Below are 27,000 nucleotides of genomic sequence, written 5' to 3' on the forward strand. Positions count from 1 at the left end.
TGCGTCACTGTAAGGTGATTAGACTTTCCTATCGGCGATTCTAGACGCAAAAAGGAAGAACAAGAGACCAAGGAAGGTTGAAGGGTGAATATTGTCGGGAAATCTTAGGTCGACCGATATATGAAGTGGGACTTTTTAGAGGGATCTGCTAGGATCCGGCCGCTGGAATGCAAGTTGCTTCGTCAACACAGCTTGGAGTTGTTTCAAGCGATATATCGTTTAACGACAAAGCAAACATGTAGAACTGAGAGACTGTTGATAATTCAGGCAATAGATGATTCCGAAATACGGTTGTAGAGAAGCTGATGCTAAAGTACTTTCCCTGAGTTCTTACATGCGACTCCCACGCGAGTGGGTCGATTTGATCCCGTTACTTTCGCTTGCACTGCCAAGTCAAAGTGGAGGATGTCTACGCGTAGTGAAAGTAAAGGTAAATGCGATACTTATATCGTTCTACTTCAAATACAATTCTACATCAACAAACAATGCCATCGTCTAAGCAGGTATCGCTTTTCGATAACCATGTTCGATCTTAACAATAACAAAGACAAAAACACATAGCGCAATCATGGCTGATCATGCGTCACCTCCATCACTTCGCCAGGGGAAGAGGATACCTTCAGGCCCTCGACCTCCTCCTCTTCCTCTTAGAGGGTCGCCTACTTCTTTAAGGATCAATTCTGCTGGAACAGGACAATCTTTGCGTCAACAAAGCTCATTCGGATCGCTGAGCAAATTCATGTCAACTCCCAAAGAGTCACCTCTCGATGCAATTATTGATGCTGAACATGATTTTACTGTTAGTCCCGAAGAGTCACCTACATCGAGCCCGAAAGCGAGCTCGAGCAGGGAGACCCAACAACTTGTTTCTTCGCCAACTCCGATGTTTACACAGCCAATTTCTCCTCCCGCTGAACCAGGTAGACCACATGCGAAAACTATTACAGCTCTTCCGATGAGTCGAGAAGGCTCGAAGAATCGTTCTCAGACTATGCCTGATGGTGGTAGACCAACTACTCCAACATCTTTTGTGGTTTCTCGACCAATTACACCGACTGGTCTAGCATCTCCGAAATCAAAAGCTAAACCCAAACCTTCTCGGTTGAATACCAGTAATTTGATGACATCTACCACTTCTTCGCCTACAAAGTTAGTATCGCCAGGAATGAAACATTGGCAACAAGTCAGATCACATGTCATGGTACCTACACCTTTAGAAGAGAAATCTTCACAACATTCCGGAAGACATCACCATCCAGCTAAAAAGATGACAGGATTAGTTTCAAAGGCAGCAGGTAGATTTGGATTTAGACATGCAGCTGAAAATGTAATTGGATATAATGATAGACGAAATTCTATGATGGGTATATTATCAGGAATGAATGATTTAACAACTGAGGAAAAAGAATCTATAACTAGAGAAAGAAGAAAATTCGCTAGAGATGTCAAGGTATGTCTTGACGCTTGTTCTTTGGAGGAGAGTAAAAGACGATTATCCAGAATAGGCTATAACAAAGGGACCAACAGTAGCAGACCAACATTTCAGGGAGGAGAAGCCAAATCAAGTGGAATGTCAATGCATCACGGTTCAATGCACACTTCTTCACAAAATCAACGATTCACATTTGATCCTGAATTTTCAGCTTTCGCTCCTTTATTAATGGAATTACACAAATTTCTACCTGCTGCAAGAGCTAAAAAACCGTGGTCAAGAACTTGTCCACATCATTCAGCAATTTTAGCTGAATTAGGTACAGCTTTTTCGCAAGATTCAACTTCAACTGACGGTGAGAGACAACAAGCGTTGGAAGTTTTTGGTGTAATAGTCAAGAATTGGGCAGCTGATAATGCTGATGAAGAATTGGAAAGATGGTTATGGCTTTCAAGAGCTCTATTAAATGACGATAGACAATTGAGGAATAGAGGTTTAGCATTATTAAATAGGTTTTTACATCCTGATTCAAGTTTACCTAGAGGTATAGATAGACCTCAAACTGCTTTAGCTTTCATCAGTCTAGCTTGTGCACTTCTTCAACTTCTTCATGCAATCGAAATGGCTGGTTACGGAAACGATGATCACTTGCAATTAGTCAATGAATTTTTATCGGATTTGAGCGAAGGAGACATCATCGATCTTGAAGAGACTTCTTTGGTGGAACTTCTTGGTTCACTTGAATTAGGAGGATCTCTGGGTGGAGTAGACAAGGAATTAGTCTGGATGGCAGTGGGAATGATTATTGGTACTCGACCTTCACTTGCACCTTGGCTGCTTATTGATAAGGGTCAGGTACTACAGGTGAGCGATATAGAAATAGTGTAAAAGCCGCCGAAGCTGACAGCTTCTGATGTAGCGTTTCTATCCTTCTCCTTTACTTCACGCAACTCCGCCTGTGATTCTCAACCTCCGATCTCGGTCATTGTCCTTATTCTTCACATCATACACAAACCTCATATCTTCGTCAAAAGATGTTCCCTTGGCTACCCGGCTTTGGCGCTCAGCTAGAGATCTTCTAATCCCGGAGATACACCATGTACCTGATGAAGATGGTTCTCTAGCGGTATCAGTGGCAACTTTTCTGCTTGAGCTGGAATTACAAGGCTATACATTACAATCTACCAAATTACAAGATGAAATGGATCCGTTTAGGATATCCATGGAGCCTAAAAAGGAAGCGAAAGCAGGGGTTGTAGAGCATCGAGAAGTCCTGGCTGAGTTGAGTACAGATAAAGAATGGAAAGGCCACTTTGAGTCCGCTTCTAATCAAGTAGTAAGTCTAGATTGTAGTGGTCCTGACTGATAATGTAGATTTCGAACGGATCTCTTGGACCTATATGCAACATGATCCAAGCTTTTCTGCAGAATAACACCTTCCATTCTCTAGGCAAAGAATGCGTTAATGCCCTTTTTGCGGTAAGTCGATCAAAATATCTCACCGCTTTCAGTAATGGAAGGCTTATATCTGTCTAGCGATTTTCGTCTACTGTGACGTCTCTGACCGAGACTCGACCTTTTCTTACTTGGCTATCCAAATCGCATCCCCAGTTATTCTACAAACCCTTGTTCAGTTGTTCAGCATCTACAACATCTACATCCTTACTTCCGCATTTGAAGTTATTAACAGCTATTTCCGACATACTTGGCTCTGCTCAGCTCTGGACCCAAGCGGATCCCCAGATGGTGGTAATCGTATTGATGGGTGACATCTCGCCCAAACCACCTAAAGGTAAAGGGAAAGAAGGAGAAAAAACAATAATCAATGTGAAATTAGGTAGATATGCTGTCTTGATCAACTTCATTGATGCTCTTGAGAAAGTTAATGAACCTGCTGGTTCGGGTAGTAGGCTGAGAAGCTTCATCGAGAATGTTGAAGCAAGATTAGCCGCGTTCTTAGAAGCGGAGGAAAGGGATGGATCTCTTCCTTCAGGCTATAAAGGCCTCATTTGTCAATTGCTGCTGAAGATGAGAGCTTCCACAATGTCAATCAAAAAGTGAGTTCGATTCCAGAATGAATCAATGCGACAAAGCTAATAAATTGTTCTTTTTCAGATCACCATGGTTGAAGTCTGTATTAACGTGGTTCATGGATCTTGCGTCTGCGGATCCTTATCGAAATGCCGAAGGCAAAAATGACGAGGAGCAACTAAACATCATGCGTAATTTATACCAAAGTGTAACTGCTAGCGCGAATCCGCAAGACAACGCCACACCAATCATCAGTCCCCCAGCCAAATGGACGGGAAGCTCAGCGAGACGTAATAGTCTGCCTGCACTAACAGAAAATCGAAAAGCTATTCTTGACAATACACTAGCAAAAGTTGCTCCATTTCTTCTGGTCACGGTACACGCAGCTTTGACTCTGGATGACTGGGAAACACTCCTACCTAGATTATGGCACTATTACGATTCTTCTAGACCTTCTCGGAAAGGCCTTACCTTTTTGCTACAGAAATGCGCGGAAAAGATACCCATGCAGTTAAGGGCAATCATTATTTCAGACTTGACGAGGTGAGTTACAACTATACAATACAAAGCTGACAAGTAGTACCCATACTTTTGTTCGCGCTCATGCCTTGAGCAAGATTGCCATGCTCTTCGGCTGGCGATATCAAGTCTTAGCGCAGCGGATCCTTACCGATCGTCGAGGACCTGTCTTTCAATTCACATCCAAGACCTTGGAATTTGTAGCTACTGAGATTGGTTCTTCTGATTGGGTAGCTTCGCATGATGTTCAAGATGCTGCACTTCAAAAGTATGGTCGAACGCTACCCCTTGAACTTCGACAACGTCTAATGGAACTCGGTTGGAGTGAAGATGAAAACCTACAAGCCAAATCAGATTGGGAACAGGTACCTGTCTCGAAATTACCCGCATTACAGTATCAACAAGAGGGTGTAAATGTGGAACGATCGCCTAGTCCCATGAGGTCCCTTACAAGGAAAGGTTCCAGTGGTTCAGGTAACTCTCTTACTACCAAACGAAGGAAAGCCGTTTTTTCGCCTACCTTTTTGGCTATACTCAATGACCAGGCCCGAATACTTGCAGGAGAGGTCGACGGACCGATCAGTACGACATCTTTAGAGCTGATAAGACTTCTACAGAGAGATGATCCTACTGGTCTCCTCAGACCAATAGCAGAGGGGTTCACGGATGACTTTCTAGGCTCTCTCGCAAAATTGAATATTATAATACCTTTTCTTACCCCTGGATTCGCATATGCCGCCTTGAACTCTCTGGTCGGTTTTCTGAAAACTTCTTTAAGAAGCGATTCGCACTTCGAACATCAAGCTCCAGCTTTAACGACAATTTCACGCTTAGTACCCAGCACAAGTGAATTTTCCCTTCGAGATATCAGGAAGAACAAAACTGAACATATACTATTACCCGCATCAATCCACGAAGATGAAGGCGGATTCAAAGTTCATTCCCCGTGGAGAGATGGCCAACTGCACATTCAAACAGCTCAACTCCTTATTCTCACTCAGGCACTTCGAGCAAACCCTCGAGAAGTATATCTTTTCAAGAAGATGCTTTCCAACTTACAGATACGAGACTCCATCCCTCATCTGCCATTCGTTCGAGCTTGGCTCATCCTCATCTTAACTCTTTTTTCAGCTGTGAATAGGAACTATAACGATCGAGCAGAATTGCGACACTTCCTGTCGAACGTTGGCAGTATCCTTCACACACATGGTCAGAAAGATCTACTTATCACCGCTTATGCGATGAGGGTTTTCATGCTCTGTTCTGCTAGGTTTAGAAGATTATTCGCGACAATGGGATTTTCAACCATAATGAGATCAGTATACGATACTTATGCAGGTGGAAATTCAGCTTTAAACGATTGTATAGAGTACGCTTCAAGAAGTTTTTATCGAATCCATCGAGACTCTTTCGTATATCAAACCTGTGTGGTTATTTCAGAAGGTGACTTCGATCCTTTGGCAGTATACTCATTACTTTCCAGTCTTTCACGAGGTAATTCTGAATCTTCAGGTGTATCATCCGGTATACAAGACCTCAACAATCAAGAAGAAATCGAAGCTTTGGTCCAAATGTTATCCGGACCTGAAATTGCTTTATCCGATCTAGGACAAGCGTTCGCAGAAAAACAATCTATCAAACAAGCTGCAGCCATTACCCTGGAAGACACAATTTTCCCCAAAGAAAACATTATACGTCTTTTCATTACTGTTATAGCAGCCAATCCTTCAACTGCAAGAGCAATGAATTTCCTTAGATTACTTTCAGGACTAGTACCTCATATCAAAGATCATCAATCTAGTCAAGATTTATTGAGAGAAGGCATTGAAGTTCTTGGATCAGTAATTCAAAAAGGTAAAACTGGTGATGAAGCTGCCATTCTAGCATTTCATCCTGGCACCGATGAGAAGAATTCAGATTGGTTAGGTGCAAGAAGAGAATATGTTTTTTTAGTTGAATCGTTCGCTAAATCAGGTGGACAGCTAGGTGCTTCAGCTACAAAACGTACTTTAGATATGGTTTTAGATCTATTAAGACGTCAACCTGAATCTGTTGGCCCAGCCGCATCAAGTATAGTTACATGTTTAGCTAAAACTCAACTATCTTCAAGTAAAAGAACAAACTTTTTAAGGGATATAGCACCTTTATTTAGAATGTTTATTGCCGTAGTTGATTTTTCGGGTGTTCTAGATTCAATCGCTGATTTAATCAAAAGATCTTCTTTTGATTTAGATGATGAAATCACTTCGATTATAGTGGAAAATTATGTTGAACCGGCTGTCAAACTGTTAGCTTCTGCAGCCGAAGAAAGTATGGCTTTTATTGTTCCTCTTAGATCAAGTGCTGTCAGTTTGCTGGCTACTGCTGTCTTTTTAAAAGGTGATGCTTTAGGTGCGTTGGAAAGACATACTCCATCTGCAAGTCTCCTAGCTTCCTTAGTCCTCCCACTATGTCTTTCTTTGGAACCCCCACCAGCAGTCGACCGAGAAGCTATATATGGAAGTTTATGGATAAGACTTTTACACTATGTTTTGAAATCACGGGACCGGCGAAAGACAAAAACTGTTAAGACAGTTACTACAAATCAAGTCATCGCAGCGACCATTGTTTTGACAGTACAAGTAGTCAAAGTAATCTTTATCCGAGCTGCGGAAAGTATATCGTCAGTTAAAGGATTATGGACATACATTTCTTCATACCTGCTGCGAGTTATTCAAGATGGAAATGCTTCATTCGCTGAATCATCCATTATACCTTCACAACCAAGAATGGTGGATTGGATAATGTGGAGTTTATTTGAATTAATCACTTTACATAAAACACCAGTTATAATTAATCTCAGATTCAAGGTACAGTTGGTCTTATCGAATATACACAAACAAGTTGAAAGATCAAATCCACCTTCACCTGGTTTAGGTTTACCGTCAAAAATGTCAAATCCGCCTCCAGGAACTTTCAATTTCAACTTCAATTCACAGAGTCTCTCAGGTAGAGCAAGAAGAATATCATCAGCTAGATTCCCTTCACATTCAAGATTCCCAAGTACAGCTTTTCCTGAGATGTTGGGTTTCAATCAACCTTTTGGTTCTAATGGTACTCCTGGCGCACAACATTCAAGAACACCAAGTACGACCAAAGTAACTCCTGAAATGAATAGATCATCATCAGGAGGAGGTGGAGGCGGAGGAGGTCAACATTCAAGAATGCCAAGCGCACAGTTCTTAACTCCATATGCTAATACACCACCTGCAACAAATAAAATTAATCAACATAATAGAATGCCAAGTCAATCCTCATTGACGACTTCGCCTATAATATCTGGGAATGATTTTGGTGGTTCTGGTAGTAGAAATAGTAGTTACAACTATAGTCAACATCAACAAAGACCTTCTTTCGCTGATCTATCTGCAAGAAGAATATCAAGGCCTAATTTTGATGTTTTCCAAAATCAAAATTCAAATCAAAACGAATTCACAATAGGAATGCATCGTAGATTCCCTTCTTCAGCAGGTGATATAAGAAATTTACAAACCAATATTTCAGCTGGATCCAATACAGATAAAATTACAAATTCAACCTCAAATAAAGGAAATGAAAAGTTTTCTTCGTCAAAAATGAGTAAATCAACATCAAATGGTGCAATTGTACATTTGTTATCTACACCAAATCAAATTTTATCAGCAACTAGTAATACAGGATTTCCAACTTTTTCACCTTCAACAAGTCCAATTTCACCTACGGGTAAATTTTCGGTCAATATAAATGTTCACAATGATAATAATGTTCAAGGTGAAAATGCTCTAAGAGAAATCCGAATCAAAAATGTTAAGTTAATCAAAATGATTAAAAGATCAATTAAAATCGTTAAATTAGTTAATGGCTATGATAATGATGTGGATGAAAATGAACATGAACATGATGTTTCCTTTGAAAAACCGAATCATTCAGAAGAAGATGACGAAGATGATATAAATGATATGATGAAAAGTTGGAATGTTCTGGATGCATTGGTGAGTTCCACGAATCTTACCAAATTAGTCGTTTCATCTCATCAGCTACTACTCCTAATCCCTCCTTTATTCACGATTACACCATTAAACCATTTTTGGATTATCTTCCAAAGTAAGAAACTGTAATCTAACCAATGTTCATCTGGTCATAGCATTCGATATCTGAACAAACCAAATTACTCGTCGAAGAAGAATTTAGAGACCTGTTCTCACCTAGCTCAATGAATTCTAATTCCATTCCACCTGTATCAGGTTTGAATAATATCGAAGGTGGAGGAGATTGGTCAATGTCAATCTCATCATCTAATAACGAGGATAATCAACATATGAATGAGAAGTTGGATTCAACGATTAATACACCACAAATAAATATCAATAACGAAAAGCAGATGAATGAAAGATATACTACTACGGACAATAAAAGAGAAAGTGGATATTCTTTAGTACCTGAAGGTTATCATATGATGAATTTGGAATCAATCAATTATAATAATGATAATTCGTTCAATTTAAGGATTGATGAAGAAGAACTTGAAGATGAAGATGATAATAATAAGACAAAACCATTCAATTTTAATGATAGAAGAAGATCGAGTGATTTTAAATCTAATATACCGTTACTGTCAGTTTCTGAAAATTAGCCTTGGTTCAATCAATTTGTATCATTTTATACCCTGCACACATTATACCTTTATGAATATTGAAATCTGAACATAATTTCTCATAATTATATGTATGTATAATGCTACTGTATCTTTGCTACGATAACGATATGTATATGATCCATCAATGTTTTCCCGTTTTCAATCGTGCCGGTTTCTCCTCATCTCAGTACAGCTGGATGTGTGAATTTCTACTTGCGAATGAAACAGGGTTGTTTATACAACAGGTGGAACTCCTTCTATCTGACATCTCCTCACTCTGGTCTTCTATATTCCCCTAATATACATTAGCTGAAGCTCAACGTAGTCACTCTTCAGACTCTAGTCGGTTTTCCTTCCCCTTTTTCGAGTCTAGGTGAGCGTCTTCTGATTACCTGTGCTGGATTTGGGGCAAGTTTGAGGCCTGATTTCGAGGATCAGTCCAGGTAAGTTCATCTTTATTCTTCTAGATCCGAATGCAAAACCTACCTTGCATCTGTGTTTTCGGAAGTGAATCGCTGCCATTTTCCATTTTCTTATCGTGTTGCTTGCTGCGATTACATGGATCAACAATCAGCGGTGCTTACCAGATCAAGAGGATCTTTGACATACACAATCACATTTTCCCGTTTCTTGCCTTTCCTTGTTGCTGCTCCTCGAATAGCTAATCCTCTTTTGGGTTCGTCTCTGACCGGTGAGCTATCAATGACAGTTGCACTAAGTTCGGAGGATCCAGGAATGGTGAGAGATTCCACTGCTGTTGAAGCTCCTGTCATGGCGGCGGAAAGCGTTTTGGAAGCTGTGGTCGATTTGGAAATGGGTTGAGCGGAGCTCTCGGCTTCACTCTGGTATACTTTGATCGCAGTCTTTATGAGATAGAATATCAGCGTTAAGCGGTATTTGGCATAATAGCTCAGACTTACTTTCTTAATTGTATTCTTCTTAGCCTTTTTTGTAGGCTCTTTAACCTTGTTAAGCTTTTTCCCGTTCCCTACATCGGCTTCAGCTGTACTTGTAGCAGGCTTCGTGGTCTGAATCTCGGATCTGTTCTCATGACCTTCGAGCAGGTTCTTATTGATAACCTTGGGGCTGACATCTCCAAGTATGTTCCGGGTTGAACCTTCCTTCGTTTTCATTCCATAAATGCGAGACTTCCGGGGTTTCTTGGGTGGCATATTCTCCTTTTGCTTATCTACGGAAGTTTTGGCGGGAATAATGTGGCTTGGAGTTTGCATAACCTAAGTATCAATATCAGTGTCAGCTACATTTGTGGATATAGAAAAATTGTACCAAGACTAGACACATACATTCGGTGTAAGATGTATCTCTCTTAGAGCACGCCCTGGATTGCCTTCCATTCTAACGTTCCTTATCGTAGGTGCTGTAAAAATGGATTGTTAGCTGTATCTGGGAAGTACAATCTTGATTGCACTTACCACTTCGTGATTTAAGCGGTGTGATAGTATTTGGAATATCCTCCCAATCCATTTCCACTCTCTTGGACCACGCACCCAAGATACTCGCCCATTGTTTCTCCCAACAAGGTTCTTTCCCATGCAAGCGTTGGATGATCTTTTTAGGAGTTTCGCATAGAAAGAATTTATGGTTGATATAGGCGAGGAAGCACAGATCTTCAATGATAGCTGGATCGATCGTGTGCATGAATGAGAGATTACAAGGAGGTGCTTTAAAAGCCGGACGATCTATATTCCGAACTCGTAGATAAGGATGATGAAGAATCTGAGGGATCTGCAAATCTTCTTAGCGTATATTGCCACTAAGTCGTAACTCACCTTCCAACGTTTGAGAGGATTCCGATCCAGCATTCGGAACAGCAAATCAGCGATCCCACCTGGCTTCATATCTTGCCTTGAGAATTGGTAACGAGCTGGACCTTCAATGATGTTCTCTTTGAAACAAGTGCTGGTTTCGTCATCGTCGGATTTGTGAGCGTACGGATGAGGAATACCCAGCAATTTCATCGCAAGTATTCCAAGAGACCAAACATCGTTTGCCCTTGGATCATAGCGAACATCCTGCACAGCAATTGTCAATGTTGTGATGAGATTTACAGTAGCTTATGGATTTCATTGTGAAAACTTACAGCGGCTTTTTCGGGACTGGAGTAATCAAGGGTTCCGCCTGCACTTTTGACATAACCACCATTGGGTTTGAAGTGCGAGAATCCAAAATCAACGACGACAGGCAAACCATTTTCATCAACCAGAACATTTGACCGTTTCAAATCTTCATGACTGATGTCAAGCTGATGTAAGATGTCAATGGTGTAGAGAAGCCGTCGAAAGAAAGGAACAAAATGCTCTCGAGGCCAGGGTGCGGTATAAGCGGAAGCGGAAGCGGGATATAAAGTGAGAAAAACATATCTAAATGAGAATCGTCAGCGATTGAAACCATGTTTGTGACATAGCTACTTTCGGCTGATGAGGCTGGTTAGACTACTTACGTCCATCCTCCTTCTTCAATCACACCCTCCAATCCCACTACACCAGGTACACCCGCACCAGAGAAAGCTTTGAGGAACACGACTTCTTTATGCGCCTCGATAGCGTCGACAGTCTCATCCCAGCTTACCTCTCTTCCTGATGTATGGTGAAGAGCAGGAAGGATTTTACAAGCTGCTTTGTGCCCATTGGGGTGTGTTGCAAGACGAACATGAGCTAGTAAAGGAATGTTCGTCAGTATGGTTTGTGCCGCTTGTGCTGGGAGAAGGATTCTTTTAGCTTACCATAAGCTCCTCTACCTAATGTTTTACCTAATTTCCAACCTCCAATGTGAGTGAGACTACTTCGAGGAGTGAATTCTTTTGACATCTCTTTCTGTTTCAGGATTGAACTGGGGAAAGGGGGAAATGAGAGAGGCGTCGCAGCAGAGAAGCGATAGCTGTTTAGATTGTAATGATCGTGTATAGATCGTGAATCAAGTTGTCTGAATCCCCCAAATCTTCCTTACTTGTGCTGAACAAGATGATAATCACTCGTCTTCAAGAATAAAGAAATCAAGAATAAGTGGAAATGGATGAAAGGGAGCTAAACTTTTTCGTCAAGACAAGGGAAGGATATACAGAACGACCAAGGAGAAGAAGGGGCAAAAAGGCAAAAAGATAAAAAGTAAGTGGGAAAGCAAGAGAAAGAAGAAAGAAGAAGATGAAAGTAAAAGCAAGTATACCTCAGAGTTTACCTCACTAGTGATTTGGGAAACGCAGAAAAGCAGGAAAGCAGGAAAGCAGGAAAGCAGGAAAGCAGTCACGTTGGATATGACGGTCTGTGCGTAAAGTCCAGAGTGGCAGTTGACTGTACTTCATTCCATGCTCAAATGTTTATCTACTTATAGTCACAACTACTGATTCCCCTGTTCAAAATCGTCTTCACGTTTTTGGATAGCTGATTTGACAGGTACAAGATCTAAAAAGTCAGCATGAAAGCTTGCTTGGCTTTCGAGCATTGGAGGTCGAGCGACATCGGATACGATTTTTACAAACAACTCCGTTGAAATTGAACGACCAAGTATACTCAACAAAATTCTGATTCTAATGGTTTGTATGTTACTGTAGCCTAAGTTTTTGAATTCTTCTAAAGTAGCATCTTTATAGTTGCCAACGGCAATCTGTTCCAATCGACAAAATTGGTCAAGTAGGATTAATGGGTCTACTGGATGTGCAGCTTCATTTCTGTCGGCAACACTAATAGCTTGGATGAGTTTAACGATATGTTGCAATGTGAAAACCTCTTGAGTTTCTGGAGCCGCTTGAAATAACCTTTCGAGTTTTCGATGTTTAGCTGGAATCTTTATCGGCAAATACTTTTGTGCTTTAGCTTTCATACCCCCGCCAGCTGCCGTTTTGATATAGGCTAAGATCTGTAAATGAGTCAGTAAAATCACAACAGGATATGATTGATCACAAAGAAGTATCTAGACAAATTCTAGCTGGTAATAAGAGAGGTGTATATACATGTATTTTTGCTGAACAAGCTGCAGAATTTGAATTGAATGAGACAATTATAAAATTACCAAAAGATAAAGTTGGTGACGATGGTCCGCTTTTATCAGCTGGAGTTAGAGATGAATACGAGGAAAATTGTGGAGAACAAGATAAAGTAAAGGATGGTTATATAACAGTTTGGAACTCACTTTTTCAAGCGGTAATGAATCCTCCTCACTGAGCTCAGTGGCTTTACCTGACTTAAATACGTCCACTTTAGCTTGCTGATCACGTACAGTTTCTTCAGCTTGTACAGTTGGTGATTCACTTCCTTCGGAATTTTTAAGCCAGTCGTAGATATAGTTCATGAGCCCAGCTGCGTATAATGGTTCAGATCTCAATGCTTCTTGATTAACCATCTTGTAGAAGTTACCCTGTAAAGAGTTGAATTTGATATCTACTTTAGAGAACTTGTTATTGATTTCTGTTTGTGATTTTTCTAATTTTTCAATCTTGTCACGATCCTCTTTCTTATCTTTCTCATACCCAGCCATTTTATTAGTAAGGCGGGTTTCCAAAGCAGCCAATGCAGCTGCATATCTCGAATCATCCTAACAATATTCCAACTGTCAGCGTCTTCAACATATGCAGAGCAAGCACAACACAGTCGTCAAATATGGTCCGGAAAGCTAACTTACCCCATCACGCAAAGCAGCAGCGAAGGGCCGAACATCCCGTCGCTTCCCTCCTAAGAGAACAGTATCATTGATACCGACAGATGTAACTTGAGTTCGGTCCATATCATATTGATCTGCTATGTGAGCATGGATATCGTATTGAGAGCCGGTAGGCGTAATTATCGGGGTCTCTTCCGGTGAACCCAGGGTAAACAATGTGGGAGCCATTTTGAACTGTAGGTGAATTGGAAGTCTTTACGATAATCTTAGGGTAAAAAGGGAAAAACAACAAAATGATGCTTTTCACCTGCAGAGAATTACGGTACATCCCTTCATTCACAACAAGGGCATCAGCTGAGAAATTTGATCAGATGAAGAGGCAAGGAAACGCCGATACATATAAAATCTCCGACAGTGGCGCTTCATGCAAGGCTCATTTCCCTTCTTTGCTTCCGCAATCCCGGTCCATACTTGATTATGATGAAGGGTATAGGAGTGGCTGAGAGACATATTCCGCCAAGTAAAACGAAACACCATCCTGCACCCACCCGGTTTACAATTAACTGTACAGTAGAAGTTGACACGGCACCCAATGCACATCTTATCAAGTTGAACTACATAACAACAAAGATCAGTACGATAGTTCGAAGAGGAGATACAAGGGATTTAGACTCACTGTAGCAGTAACTGCACCACCTTGACCGGTGAAAAGATCTATTCCAAATATTGTCGCTACAGAGTTCAAGGATGTCAGCTATCAGTCTGCGACATTTGCTAATGTCTCACAAAGCGTACTAGTAGTCAAGAATCCTACTCCAATTCCAATAAAGAAGTTCAAAACGATAGGCACAGCGATGTGAGTTCGCGTCTGCGTAGCCCAAGCTAAACCGATAGTGGCGGCAAGCAAGATACTACGGTGTCGAATGAAGAGTTATAGTTTTAGCATGACGTATATGCTCCTTCAGTCGTAAAGAGTAAGGACTTACCCAATGTGGTAGGGCAAAATCATAAATCTGACTCTTTCTAATCTAAACTCATCAGGATATTGACGATGATCACCACCAACACGCCTTTTCTCCTTCTGATAAAAGATGTCCATTATTCTTCCTGTCATAAAACCTGAGATTCCAGCTCCAATACCTCCCGGCCTGAAAGCGATAGCTAAATGTTAGACAAACATATTCCAGTACTTCAATTGAACGTAGATCCAGAACCTACAGGTAACATAGACCGATAACGACCTCATTAACGTGATATTGCGTCTCAAGCAGCGTGGTAAATATGGTACTGTATTTGGTAGATCAGCCATACTGCACAATCTGGCTACATGAAATATGATCCTTGACTTACAGAATAGCGTACCAAAATGCATAATATAGAGATGCCCAAGTAAACATCAATGCTATTTCTGGTTCTAGAAACAGCAGGAATGAAGCCCAAGGCTTGAACTACATTGATATGGAATCAGCTGTGATCAATAGCTGTCGTCGATTATACAATATGTTACTCACTTTGGCGCGTTTTGAGGTTAATTGTTCAGGGCTTTCTCCGTTCTCCTCGACTTCTCTTAATTCCCTTTTCCGCCTCATTAATGCTGAAGGTGTACAATTGATGAGAGGGGGTGGAAGTGACCCATCCCCTACTAATGATCTCAGTGTTTCAGGGAAGAAGCTATATTTCAAGCCACATTCAGCTTAGGCAGTGTAACCAATCTCATAACGATCCACACCCAACTTACCAGATCATAGGAACCAGGACACAAGCACAGAAAATGCAAAGAAACCAAAAAATTGATCTCCACCCTAAAGTAAAAGCGAAGATACCTCCTAGTAATGGTCCGACTGATCCGGTGGGTGTATCAGCATAGCCAAAACAACTATGGAATTATAGCAAAATGAACTTACGAGCAGGACCAGCTGTTGTACCTAAATTAAACAACCCTAGATATCTACCTCTTTCATGTGGCATTGCTATATCAGCTACCACGCCTGTTCCTATAGCTATAAGAGCTGAACCTCCGCTAGCTTGAAGTACTCTCATTAACATCAATAACCAGTATGCTGATGTTGGACATAGAGCTGTTCCTACACAAGATAGAAGGTAGATGAGGAGTAGTAAGATGAAAGTTGGTCTATCAAGTCAATGCACGTATAAGTTATCAATGTTGTGATCAATTTCATGTGTGAATATGTGTAAAGATTACATACCTTCTTCCATAAGAGTCTCCAGCTGATCCCCATATTGACGGTGTGAGTGCTTGAAACACCCTAATCCAAGTAAGATCAATTAGCAATCAGGCTACAAGACAAAAAAGCTTGCGATTGAGAACTCACAGATATATAGTCACCGTCAAATTGATTTTTTCGGTTGTCGTATCAAATGCTTTAGCAAGTGCAGGTATAGCAGGGACATAGATATTCGTTGATATAGGTCTTACAAGTAGGGTAAGGTTAGCTTTTCATGAGTCTTTTCAGTTTGAGATATAGATAATGACAATCCCTTAAATAGCTCATATGGATACTCACGAGAAGATAGCCCCTAGAGCACTGAAAATCACAATGAACCATTTTTGTCCATCTGAAAATGCGGAATAAGGTTTACTTGAATTGGTTGTTCTGTTTGTTTGGATATTTCGCAGATCTGAAAAACCTGGATTTGCATTGGTAGGTTCATTCGATCTTCCATTGCGTGTTATCTGAGAGTTACTGTTAGGTGACAGCTGTGATTGAGATTCCGATACAGCTGAAAGCGGATTGTCAAATCGAGGTCTTTGTGTTTTGTTAGGCGTTTCAGCTCCTTGAGTAAGTACTCGTTCTAACGCAATCTCATCCGCTTCGATCTCAGCCATTGTTGCATTTCAATTCGCTATTTGAAAAGTTGACGAATCCTATATGCTATGAAGTATAAGCTTGTATGTAGTTCTTGCGGTATTGATCAAGCTTGAAATATGAGTCCAATTTGCAAGATAATGTCGAAGTAGAAATGATAGTAGTAAATGATAAATTCAGAATTAAGGTCAAAAGTTATTTTTAACCCTACAAATTGTAAGTCATTTATCTGGTAGCCGGGTAAATTGATTGCAATCGTACACATCATCGGTCAAACCCGTCTGTGGTCCTACGGCCGTATTGACGGATATGCAGCTGCACCAGAAACTGATAGCAAAGTATACGAGACATTGTATTTGATATGCATTCATGCATGTATACTTTGAGCTACTTGAGTAAATTCTATGACTATTGACTTCTTACCAACTTGACAAACCACCATCTACGATAACTTCGGTACCTGTGATATCTATTTGTGATGAAACAATATTAACGCTGTTAGTCGAATAAGAACCTACGCGAGGAATATCTTAAAGACTATAAACTCACAAGTAGCATAATCAGATAACAAGAATACAGCTGTACCTGCTTGTTCAGAGGGTTCACTTATTCGATTTAACATTGTCATTGAAGCTGTTTCCTCTCTTTCTTTTTGATCATCTTTCAATGAAGCGTTCATATCGGTTAATACATATCCAGGTGATAATACGTTAACCTGATATGAAAGAGAATATCACGGAGTAAGTCACAATTCCCATTCCCCTGCCCCAAAAAAAACAATAACTTACGATAGTTCCTTGAGATGCCCATTCCATAGCTAATGTTTTAGCTAATGAAATGACAGCAGCCTAAAAAGAGAGATAAGCATTGTTAACATAACAGTATTTATCGTTAATGACATGACTAATGATTTCTTACCTTAGTTGGATTGTAGAAGGCTTGTTGTACACCTCTATTGGCAATCGTACCAGAAACGGCTATTCAAAGAAAGAAAGGTTGTACCATAAGTTGAGCTGTTCCTGGATATGATTCTGACAAGGAGGCCGAAGGAAGTAATACTCACAAGATACAAAAACGATTCTACCATTTCTGTAATCATGTTGTTTCCATAATCTAGCTGCAGCTTGAGCACAAGTGAATACACCCCATACATTTGGTCCAAAATGACCATCAAAATCTTCTTTGGTATATTCAAGTGCATCTTTCTTATAGTTAATACCTAAAAACAGATTATTATACATCATCAGTGAAACCAAGAAATAAAAAACGGATTTATGATCAAAAACAAATTTGGATTTCGACTGACCTGCATTACAGACTACACCACCGATAGGTCCGACATCAAAGTAGATCTTTTGGAATAGATCGGTAATAGCTTTTTGGTCTGATACATCTGCTTGATATGCCTGAACGGAAATAAGAAGAATAGCAGATATCAGTGTGAGAATATCTATCACCAAAAGCCAATAATGCGGCATTATCCTTAACAATTACTAAAAACTTACCTCGCAGTGTACCCCATATTTTTCACCAATCTTCTTGGCTACTTCAGGTGCATCTTCACTTTTTCTGTATATTATAGCTACGTGAGCTCCAGCTAATTGAGGAGATGAGGATAGGGTGAACCATATTAGCTCGGTCTGATCATTGTTCAGAAAAGGGAAACACCAAGGACTAACCTTGAGCAACTTGTTCACTGATAGCTAACCCGATTCCCTATAGTACGTACAGATCATCAATAAAGATATCTCCATCGGTATAAGTCATTCCTGCCATATATAGATCAGATTTGCCAGTGAGGGACCCGATGCTATAATATACATCACTGGCTGAGTGACACGAAGAGACAACCAACTTACCCTGTTGCCTCCTGATACTACAATAGTTTTACCTTTTAAATCGATTTGCCAAGTCATTTTATTTTGCTTTATCTTCTTTGCTATCTATATTATCTATGATGGTTTATACTTCTGAAATCTCCTATACTGTAGTCTAATCTATGAATTTGCTCAAAACGATTTGATCAATAGCAAAAATACTAAAGAATATGTGTTCTGTCTAATTATGCAATAAGGCCCGTCTGTAATCCTATGTTTTCGATGCAAAGAAGCATTCAAAATAATCGCCTTTTATCGAAATCTCAATCCAAATCGAGTTTTTTATACGTTAAGATATGATACGTCATTATCAATTTAACAGTTTAACCGTTACTTTCCAAAACGATCGAATAAGTTACTTATTATCGCTAACTTAACCGTTGAAAATTGTTTATTTGATTAGATAATCTCTCTCATTGATTATTCGATCTTTCGCATTCATTATCCCATGTTTTACAGCTTGCCTCGCACAAATTATCGCTCGAACACGATCAAATGAATGCAACAACACTATCTTAGGGATATTGGCTACTTTGGATTCGGCAAAACTGTTAAATGCAGGTCCTTATCGTCCTTGCCCTCTGTTATACTCTGCTGTATTTGTTGGATGTTTACATACACGGAACGCTAGCATGACAACGTGTATACATGTCATGGTCGTAGCTGTTATATTTCGATACAACTATGATATTTACTGTCTGAAATTATACTTATATATTTGAATTCACACGACTATACCATTTCTGGGAACAAAAATCATCGATATATCAACTTCGATTAATCAAGCTTGATCACCACTACAGACGTGACATTGCAAGCGTAACGTTCCCGAGGAATACTTGAAATATATTTGTATGGAACTGTTCATTAGGTGAAGGTATTTGTGACAACCCATAATAACTCCCATTTTAGAATTTCGATCAACTACCATTCCCATTCAGTATACCAGATCTACCTTGTGGTAAAGCCGAGTTTCGAGAATCGGATGAAGTACGCGAAGATGAAGGATTATCATTTTGTCTCGTTGTATGTGGGTAGTTATTGAAAGTCGCCGTTTGAAGCTGTTGTTGAGGTTGGTGATTTGCTTGTTGAGCCTGATTGTAATTTGTTTGTGGTTGTTGATGTGCGTTTTGGTTGACGGGATGAACATTCGCGTTTACACCTAGAGAATCTTCCATTCTTTTAGGGAAATGATCGGGATATAGAGGATCTCCAGCTCGTATTATACCGAATGCACCTTCGTAACCTATTTGAAAACGGTCAGCATGGCAATGATATTTTGAAAATTTCAGTGCACTCGTAGGATGAGGGGCTAGATTCGAAGACGGAGGACAGAGAGGGTAGGTAGAAGAGGAGATGGGCAAAGAAGTAAGGGGTGGGATGGGGCGTGGACGTGGGGCTTGGAAGGCAATGAGAGAAGAATTGTAGTGTGTGAAAACGTCTAACTCACCCCTCAGGTTTTCAGCAGTAAAAGTATCTCTCCATCTTCCGACCATATAACCACCAGTATGTAGATACCCTCTCCAGATCCATCTACCCATGACATGACGCTGACAGAATGAACACGAATTAGTTGCGAAATTGTTGTAACAAGATCATGGGCTGAACTTACCGAATAAGTCATCTCTATAATAACTAAACCGTCCCATGATCTAACTCTGCCTCTTACTTTAGCCCATCCCCAACTAGTTCTAACTCGACCACTGATTAAGATTTCTTTTGTCCAACCTTCTTGTACAATTTCATTCTCGTTTGAAAGTTGAAAACCATAACCATTCTTTATTTTATCTTGTTCTTCACCATTTTCATCGTATTCATCTTTGAAACCAGCTGATAAAAGCGGACCATCACCACCTACTTTATCTTTTGGTAATTTTATAATAGTTTCATTTAATTCAAACTCTGCAGCTTGTTCAGCAAATGTACCTGTATATACACCTCTCATATTACCAGCTAAGATTTGTCTATATAAATCAAAATCATAAAATAAAAATTTACCTCTCCAAAATCCTTTAATTTGACCAAAAAATGATAATGATGGTAATCCAGGTGATGTATGTGGATCTTGACACATTGTATTTCTTTGCCATTCTCTATCATGATCAATTGATTGTATCAATTTTTTTGAATTTGATGATGAGAATAATCCAGGTAATCCAACTTCAAATTGTGACGTTGAAAATGTTGAACTTCCAGCTTTAACTCCAATTCTGTCAGGTTGTCTTTCCAATAATCTTAAAAAGACTAAATATATTCCTAGAACGAAATGCGGTGGTGCTCTTTTCCACGTATATCCAAATCTTTTATATGTCATAGCTTTTAATCTTATGGATGCATCTGTTTCATGATCTGTACAATCTGGCGCACAGAATGGTAATTGTCGATAATGCCAAGGAGCGTAATGTATATCGTACTGAGAGTCATTCAAGAAAGCGGTAAGCGGTACATATGAAAGATTAGGCCAGAGACGAGTGAGACTTACCTTAGCACAAGCGAAAACGTAAGGACGAAGCATGAAAATCTTTTCGTCCACCTCCGAAGGAATATCTTCACCGATGTCATCTAAACAACATAATGTTTAGCTTGTCACGAACAGTATGGCAAATCCCATTCGACTTACCGTGACCTGATAAAAGGCAAATCCACACGGTTAATGCTTTATCCCCTGAATCTCTGGGATATCCAGGTACTAGTGACTCTTTCAACAGATTCTCTTTATAGAACGCCAGCACGAATCCTCGCAGTTGACAATGCTCGTTCAGGAATTTGATGTTTTTGCCATCTAAAATGTGTTAATCAGCATCGAATGAAAATGACCCTTATTATATCTGAATCCCTTTCTTCGCAAGTTTCCATATCATTCGCGTAGTTTTTATCCTCATATCTCCAACAAGACATTGGGCATAATTCGATAACTCACCATTTTCAGTCAACAAGAACCAAACGTTCCATAAATCAGCTACGAAAGCTTCTTTATCACATATACCTGGAAGTTCAATTCTGCAACGTTTTGCAACTTGACACATTCTATAAGTTTGTTCCCATCTGGTTCTATAATCAATTGCCCAACTTCTTGGATCTGAAAATAAATCAAACACTTTTTTACCACTTCCTTTACTCGGTGGAGGAGAAGTTTTATTTAAATTCTTCTTCATCCATTGATATCTTCTATCTAAAGCTTTTACATCAAAAGTTAATCTAAATAAACTATTATACAGTTGTGGATTATTATCAAAGCAAATTGATTCATATATTGTTTTTGACGTGAATAATAATGGTAATAAATTTGACGGATGTTTACCGCCAATTATAGTACTCCCATCTTCATCTGTATGACTATCATCTACCATTATATGATATCCAATCAAAGCTAATAATTCTCTAGGTAGACATTCTAACGATTTTTTCTTATACGTGTTGTTATCGTTCATATTGTTGTTTGTAGTTGAAGTCGATGCATTAGAAAGATTGAAGTATGATGATGGGGGAGGGGGCGATGATGGTTTAGGTGATAAGTAACTGGGAGAAGATGTTTCGTTTGGCGATTGATTACCTTCTTCTTTCTTTAAAGGATGATTTAAAGTTGGTCTTGATAAAGAATCGATTGTCGTAGGTGAACAAATGAAATCTAATGATGTTTTATGTTTCTTGATGTACGACGATGAAGATTGGTTATCGCGAGAAGGAGATGTGGATGATGTTGTAGTTGAATTTGAAGGAGAAGGTGATACAGCTGAAGGAGGTGTAGATGTTTTGATCATATTGTCTAACCAGGTCCGGACAAAAGCGAATTACACATAAAGGGGTATATGATATTGATATTTTGAAACCAACTTCACAATGACTCTACGCAGTACAAAGCAGTTCTAAAAAGTATCCTTTATCCTTTAATCTTTTTAACGATTCGGATGCTTTTTGGCCAGTTTATTGGGATCTTGAATCTTGAATCTTGAATCTTCTGATATTTTAGTTGGATGGATTTAAATATGCGCTAGCGGGAATAAAGCGTACCTAAGTCTTTTGTTTTTCTCCTTATGCCTTTAGCCTTTGTAAGGTTACCAGAACGATGACCGAAGAAGAGGAGAAAATAAAGGTTTGAACATGAAACGTTACTCAGTCTTGTGGAGAAAAGTGTTGATGGCGATGATTATGTTAATGAGGAAACTCAATATGATGGGATGAACAATATAGGTATGTATACATTCATATTATACGCTGCATGAGATTGAAAAACCTTTCATATATTCCTCTTAAAGCCAAGATCTCTCGTTAGTTTTTCTTCGGCCTGGGTATTTATTCGGTGTATAAAAAACCTTCGGAGGCAAAATTATGTTGTATTTCTACTTTTACTTTCAGATTCGTATGTCACCCTCACCCTTTTAATCAACGTTTCATTTATCGCCTTGCTTTATATTTTGTATGCTCAGCGGTCACCGGTGGGTCCCTTGCAGATAGCCCATGCATGTATACGATTGCTTAGAAGTCAGCTTTAGCTTGGGAATCAAAATGCATCCGTTCGCCCAACATGTTGGTTTCCAATTTTTACGGACGAGAAACGGACCATCATTTTTCACTGTTGCTTCCTTTATTCTCCGAGCTGGGTTACACTTGATTTACAGGAAAAGGGGAGATCATGATATCCACCAAGGTCTGTCAGCTGATATGAATCAAATATTCGGGCATTCGTGTATCAGATGCTAGATGTTATACGTTTTTTAATCCTCTATGGCAGGATATGTTGATAATCCATATATCTCTTGTGTGTTCGCAATAACAAAGAATGAATTTCCGATGAAGAGCGAGTTTATGACGATCTCGGAATAGGCAATATCAATCCCGGAGTCAAATCTTTACTACACCCTTCGACAGCCGCTCGAAGCGCTCTCGGTTATCATTTGATTCCATTCGCATGAATACAGACACCTGTCTTCTGGGGACTCCTTTTGCTGAATGCTGCGTTATCATCTTGTACACAAAATTAAGCAAGCAGAGAATAGTTCATTGTTACCTTGAATGGTTCACAGCATGAATATCGAACTTGGAATTACTGCACTTTTGACGGCAGAAGGGGGATAGAGGGATCTTTGGCGAAGGTTGGCGGATTACCTATTGCGGTCGAACGCCGTGATCGAGGGTGGGCCACGTGCCACGCGGCACCCACGAGGGTGCTATTCAAAACGATCGACACCGAGTGATGTCATGTACCAAAAATATGGACGCGATCTACTTGTAATGTTTATTCAGAATTCCTAAATTGCGATAAATGCTATGTCTGGTTAAGAACGATAGACCGTTAAGCTGAACACGACAAATTCAATTCCATTCTGCTTGGCATATTAGCCTGACCTTGCTGGAGCATTATGGCACCAAAGCGACAAGCTAGACCATCTACACCTCCTTCAAAGAAGAAAGCTAAGAAAGGTCAACAGACTTCAATATCGAATTTCTTCGCTTCACCTTCAAAACCCAAACAAGCCATTATCAATGGACACAATCGGAATGAGACTATAATAAGTATTGAAGATTCAGATGATGATGATTTACCGGTTGAAGTCAAGAGTCAAACAGATGATGGAGATTCCAAAGTCGCCAGACAATTAAAAGCAGCATTCGAAGCTGAACGCAATAAATCAGTGGATAAAGGTAAAGGACCAGCTACACCAGAAGAAGACGGAAAAGTTGCTGGTGACGAAGTGGAAGATGGAAATGATGATATAGTATCAGTTGATCCGCCATATTCAGAAGCTACGGGAGTGAATGGTTCATGTTCAAGTAAACAACAACTTCCCCCAATCAAAAAAGGACAGGGTGCAATAGTTCAGAAAGAAGAGATTGTAGAAAAAGACAATACTATAATCAAGAAAGCATCGAAACCTATAGCATCAATATTTGCTTCTCGAAATATTCGAACGCCTTCACCTCCTCTTAGAGAGTTGAAGCCTGACATCAAGCCAATCCTATCTTCACCAAGTAAACCAGCAACAATCACTTCCATAGCACCTTCAGAATCTGTTGAAGCTATAAATTTTGATACGGACGCGTTTCTGTTCAGACCTTCAGAGGTAAATGTATCAAAATGGCCAAAAGGTAGATTACCATACAGTGTTTTAGTTGGGGTATATATTCAAGTATCAAGTACAAGGTCAAGGTTACTGATCGTTAGAGTATTAACCAAGTGAGTTATACTACACAACGAGGGGAGATCCTTTACTGATATGCACCCTGGAATCAGTTTTTTGCATTTACTACTTCATGCTTCACCAATCGATTTACCTCCATCATTATACTTGCTATCAAATCACTTATTACCGAATTACCTACCTTGTGAATTAGGTGTAGGATCACAAATACTCAACAAAGCTATTATATCTGTTTCAGGACTACAACCTCGTGATCTGAAGAAATTATGGGATAAATGGGGTGATCCAGGAGATGTAGCTTATGAAGCCAAGAATAATCTAAGAACCTTAGTCAAACCTTCACCTTTACTAGTTGGTGATGTGTACACAAGGATGTTGAGTTTGTCAAAAGTGAAAGGAAGTCAAAGTGGTAGAATTAAAGGTGATATAGTGAGAAAATTGATGGTTCAAGCTAGAGGTGAAGAAGTGAAATTTTTAGTAAGGAGTATGGTAGGCAACCTGAGAGTGAGTGAAGTTTTATCCAGATTGCTGAGAAAGTCTTGACTAATATGAACGATACCATGTCAGATTGGGGCTGTACGACTTGTAAGTTCACTTCCCAGGAAAGCTGATTGAGTCTCTTGTCGGGTTTTGACACTAATTCAATTTATAGACATTACTTACAGCTTTAGCGAGAGCTACTGCATTACTGCACATACCACAAGAGTTACTTGATTCCGTTAAACCACTCCCTCCACCACCTCAGAAGCTTGAGAAAGGACAAAAGCGGGTTCCACGTCCAAAGATTGAATCTGATCCCGCTAGAGAAGAAGTAGAAGAAAGATGTGTAGAAGCAGTCAAGACTGTACGAAAAGTATACGTTCGTCATCCAAATTTTAGCGATTTGGTAGTCGGACTAGATCAAGGTGGCCTGGTAGGCTTGGAAGATAGAGTAGGAGTTAACGTCGGTAAGTCCAAAAGATAATCCTCTGGTTTATGGAGGAGACGGCATATTGACTTTGTACATGCTTAAGGTATACCTCTTTCGCCTATGTTGGGATCAATCACTCGGTCTCTCAATGAAGTCTTCACTCGATTGGGCACGCTACCATTTACAGCTGAAGCCAAATTGGATGGTCAGAGGGTACAAATACACGCGAGGATAGATGGACCTCAAGGCGAAGATGATGGTGGTGGGAGATGGGTCCAAGGGGATGATGGGAAAGTTTGGGTTAGGCTGTTCAGTCGGTAAGTATGAGATCGTTACGGATTGAAAGCGGATTGTCGATGAGTCTGGTATTTCGTCAAAGAAGATTTATCAGTACTGAATTTTTCCCCCATCTATAGACATTTAGAAGATATGACAGAAAAATACCCCGATGTTTGTCAACTGATTTTGACAATGCTATTACGACCTCTGCCATCTCCACCTACACCATTCCCCTCTGATTCGTCAACCCCTAGTCAAACAGTCGTTGATCTACTTCATTCTCAGCAGATCACCTCGTTTGTAATGGATGCTGAGATCGTTGCTGTGGATAAAGACCATGGGGCTTATAGAACATTCCAAGATCTATCCAATAGAGCCAAGAAAGATGTGAGGGTGGAAGATATAAAAGTCATTGTGGGAGTTTTTTCATTTGACTTGATGTTACTGAATGATCAGGTAAGTGAGGACGTATCTACTGGTAAAGACAGCTTTTGGTGAACTGCTTATTCATAAGAAAACGTTGTAGACATTACTTGATTCGCCATTCTCACACCGAAGACATCTCCTTAGAACATTATTTGAACCATTCTCCAACCCTTCTGATCCAACATTAGCAAGATTTGCACATGTAGCTTCTTTAGATTCAACTTCCTTACAGGATGTACCAGCTGAAATGCAAGCCTTCTTTGAGACTGTTGTAGAACAAAAATGTGAAGGGTTAATGGTCAAGTTATTGGAATCTGGTGAAGGTTTGACAGGAGAAGATGATGAGGACGATACTTCGAATGTAGGTGATACACCATCCAAAAAAGGGAAAGGTAAAGGTGGGAAGAGAAAACCTTTACCTGCCACTTATGAACCTGATCAACGAAGTCAAGGTTGGCTGAAAGTCAAGAAGGGTAAGTGGATTTTCCTGAATGAAAGACATCGTTTTGACCAACGCTGATTGATGGGATTCATTTTAGATTATTTGGAAGGTTTGGGTGATTCACTTGATCTCGTACCTATCGGAGCATGGTGGGGTCAAGGTAGAAAAGCAGGATGGTGGAGTCCCATCTTATTGGCATGTCATAATCCTGAATCTGGGGCTTTGGAGGCTGTTTGTAAATGTATTTCTGGTAAGTATCACACGAGATCTAATCTTTAGTCTGATGCGAGTTATAACTGACTCCACGGCTCTGTTTGGATGTAGGCTTCTCCGATGCCTTTTACAAGGATCTACTCAAACGTTTCCCACCTGAAGGATTACCTGAAAAATGTAATAAAACTACACCACTAGGGGTATATGATACAGGAGGATTGAGACCTGATTATTGGTTTGAACCTTGTGAAGTATGGGAAATACGTGGTGCAGAGTAAGTTTTAAGTTTTGTTCTGTATTGTTTTCGTTCTCTCCTGCGATGTTAGCTAACATATAATTATTGTTTCTGTTAGTATAACTTTATCACCAGTATATCCAGCAGCTGCAACACTATTAGGTTCAGAAAGAGGTTTATCAATCAGATTTCCAAGATTTATGAAGATTAGAGAAGATAAATCATGGGAACAAGCTACAACTTCAGAACAGTTTGCTGAAATGTATAGAAATCAGATTAAAGAAGCTCCTAATACAACAAATAATAACACAACAAAGAGTGCAGAAGAAATTAGGAGGAATTCCGAAGATGAAGATATAAGAGATTTAGAGGACGATGAGGACGAAGGTGATGAATGAAG

The 27,000-nt window shown here is 39.8% G+C and overlaps 7 protein-coding genes across 7 annotated transcripts; 2 read left to right on the forward strand and 5 right to left on the reverse strand.

Moving 5' to 3' along the window:
• Positions 1 to 568: 568 nt before the first annotated feature.
• L201_002667 (uncharacterized protein) lies at positions 569 to 8,633 on the forward strand (the record flags this gene model as incomplete). The annotated part of the gene is made up of 7 exons (XM_066218441.1): positions 569 to 2,296; positions 2,352 to 2,768; positions 2,861 to 2,911; positions 2,969 to 3,489; positions 3,548 to 4,006; positions 4,077 to 7,992; positions 8,145 to 8,633. 7 exons carry the CDS (start codon positions 569 to 571, stop codon positions 8,631 to 8,633), a joined length of 7,581 nt encoding a protein of 2,526 aa, XP_066074538.1.
• A 335-nt stretch (positions 8,634 to 8,968) lies between these two features.
• L201_002668 (uncharacterized protein) lies at positions 8,969 to 11,464 on the reverse strand (the record flags this gene model as incomplete). The annotated part of the gene is made up of 10 exons (XM_066218442.1): positions 8,969 to 9,057; positions 9,123 to 9,184; positions 9,246 to 9,499; positions 9,557 to 9,871; positions 9,941 to 10,014; positions 10,070 to 10,382; positions 10,427 to 10,669; positions 10,738 to 11,017; positions 11,098 to 11,311; positions 11,380 to 11,464. The coding sequence occupies 10 exons, from the start codon at positions 11,462 to 11,464 to the stop codon at positions 8,969 to 8,971; spliced, it is 1,929 nt and encodes a 642-aa protein (XP_066074539.1).
• Positions 11,465 to 11,990: 526 nt separating this feature from the next.
• On the reverse strand, positions 11,991 to 13,478 carry L201_002669 (uncharacterized protein; the record flags this gene model as incomplete). The annotated part of the gene is made up of 3 exons (XM_066218443.1): positions 11,991 to 12,509; positions 12,783 to 13,184; positions 13,272 to 13,478. 3 exons carry the CDS (start codon positions 13,476 to 13,478, stop codon positions 11,991 to 11,993), a joined length of 1,128 nt encoding a protein of 375 aa, XP_066074540.1.
• Positions 13,479 to 13,672: 194 nt separating this feature from the next.
• Positions 13,673 to 16,098, reverse strand: L201_002670 (uncharacterized protein; the record flags this gene model as incomplete). The annotated part of the gene is made up of 12 exons (XM_066218444.1): positions 13,673 to 13,864; positions 13,927 to 13,982; positions 14,046 to 14,161; positions 14,237 to 14,398; positions 14,469 to 14,537; positions 14,601 to 14,698; positions 14,762 to 14,921; positions 14,989 to 15,091; positions 15,155 to 15,381; positions 15,458 to 15,517; positions 15,584 to 15,682; positions 15,776 to 16,098. The coding sequence occupies 12 exons, from the start codon at positions 16,096 to 16,098 to the stop codon at positions 13,673 to 13,675; spliced, it is 1,665 nt and encodes a 554-aa protein (XP_066074541.1).
• Positions 16,099 to 16,497: 399 nt separating this feature from the next.
• On the reverse strand, positions 16,498 to 17,994 carry L201_002671 (uncharacterized protein; the record flags this gene model as incomplete). The annotated part of the gene is made up of 9 exons (XM_066218445.1): positions 16,498 to 16,547; positions 16,628 to 16,793; positions 16,867 to 16,926; positions 16,997 to 17,055; positions 17,142 to 17,297; positions 17,385 to 17,484; positions 17,584 to 17,675; positions 17,758 to 17,794; positions 17,938 to 17,994. 9 exons carry the CDS (start codon positions 17,992 to 17,994, stop codon positions 16,498 to 16,500), a joined length of 777 nt encoding a protein of 258 aa, XP_066074542.1.
• An 881-nt stretch (positions 17,995 to 18,875) lies between these two features.
• Positions 18,876 to 21,716, reverse strand: L201_002672 (uncharacterized protein; the record flags this gene model as incomplete). The annotated part of the gene is made up of 6 exons (XM_066218446.1): positions 18,876 to 19,201; positions 19,406 to 19,505; positions 19,568 to 20,368; positions 20,438 to 20,517; positions 20,576 to 20,737; positions 20,876 to 21,716. 6 exons carry the CDS (start codon positions 21,714 to 21,716, stop codon positions 18,876 to 18,878), a joined length of 2,310 nt encoding a protein of 769 aa, XP_066074543.1.
• Positions 21,717 to 23,315: 1,599 nt separating this feature from the next.
• L201_002673 (uncharacterized protein) lies at positions 23,316 to 26,998 on the forward strand (the record flags this gene model as incomplete). The annotated part of the gene is made up of 10 exons (XM_066218447.1): positions 23,316 to 24,130; positions 24,188 to 24,599; positions 24,663 to 24,680; positions 24,748 to 25,042; positions 25,109 to 25,322; positions 25,422 to 25,740; positions 25,811 to 26,183; positions 26,250 to 26,402; positions 26,477 to 26,639; positions 26,719 to 26,998. 10 exons carry the CDS (start codon positions 23,316 to 23,318, stop codon positions 26,996 to 26,998), a joined length of 3,042 nt encoding a protein of 1,013 aa, XP_066074544.1.
• Positions 26,999 to 27,000: the final 2 nt, after the last annotated feature.

Source organism: Kwoniella dendrophila, chromosome 3, assembly GCF_036810415.1.
Source record: "Kwoniella dendrophila CBS 6074 chromosome 3, complete sequence".
Taxonomy (NCBI): Eukaryota; Fungi; Basidiomycota; class Tremellomycetes; order Tremellales; family Cryptococcaceae; genus Kwoniella; species Kwoniella dendrophila.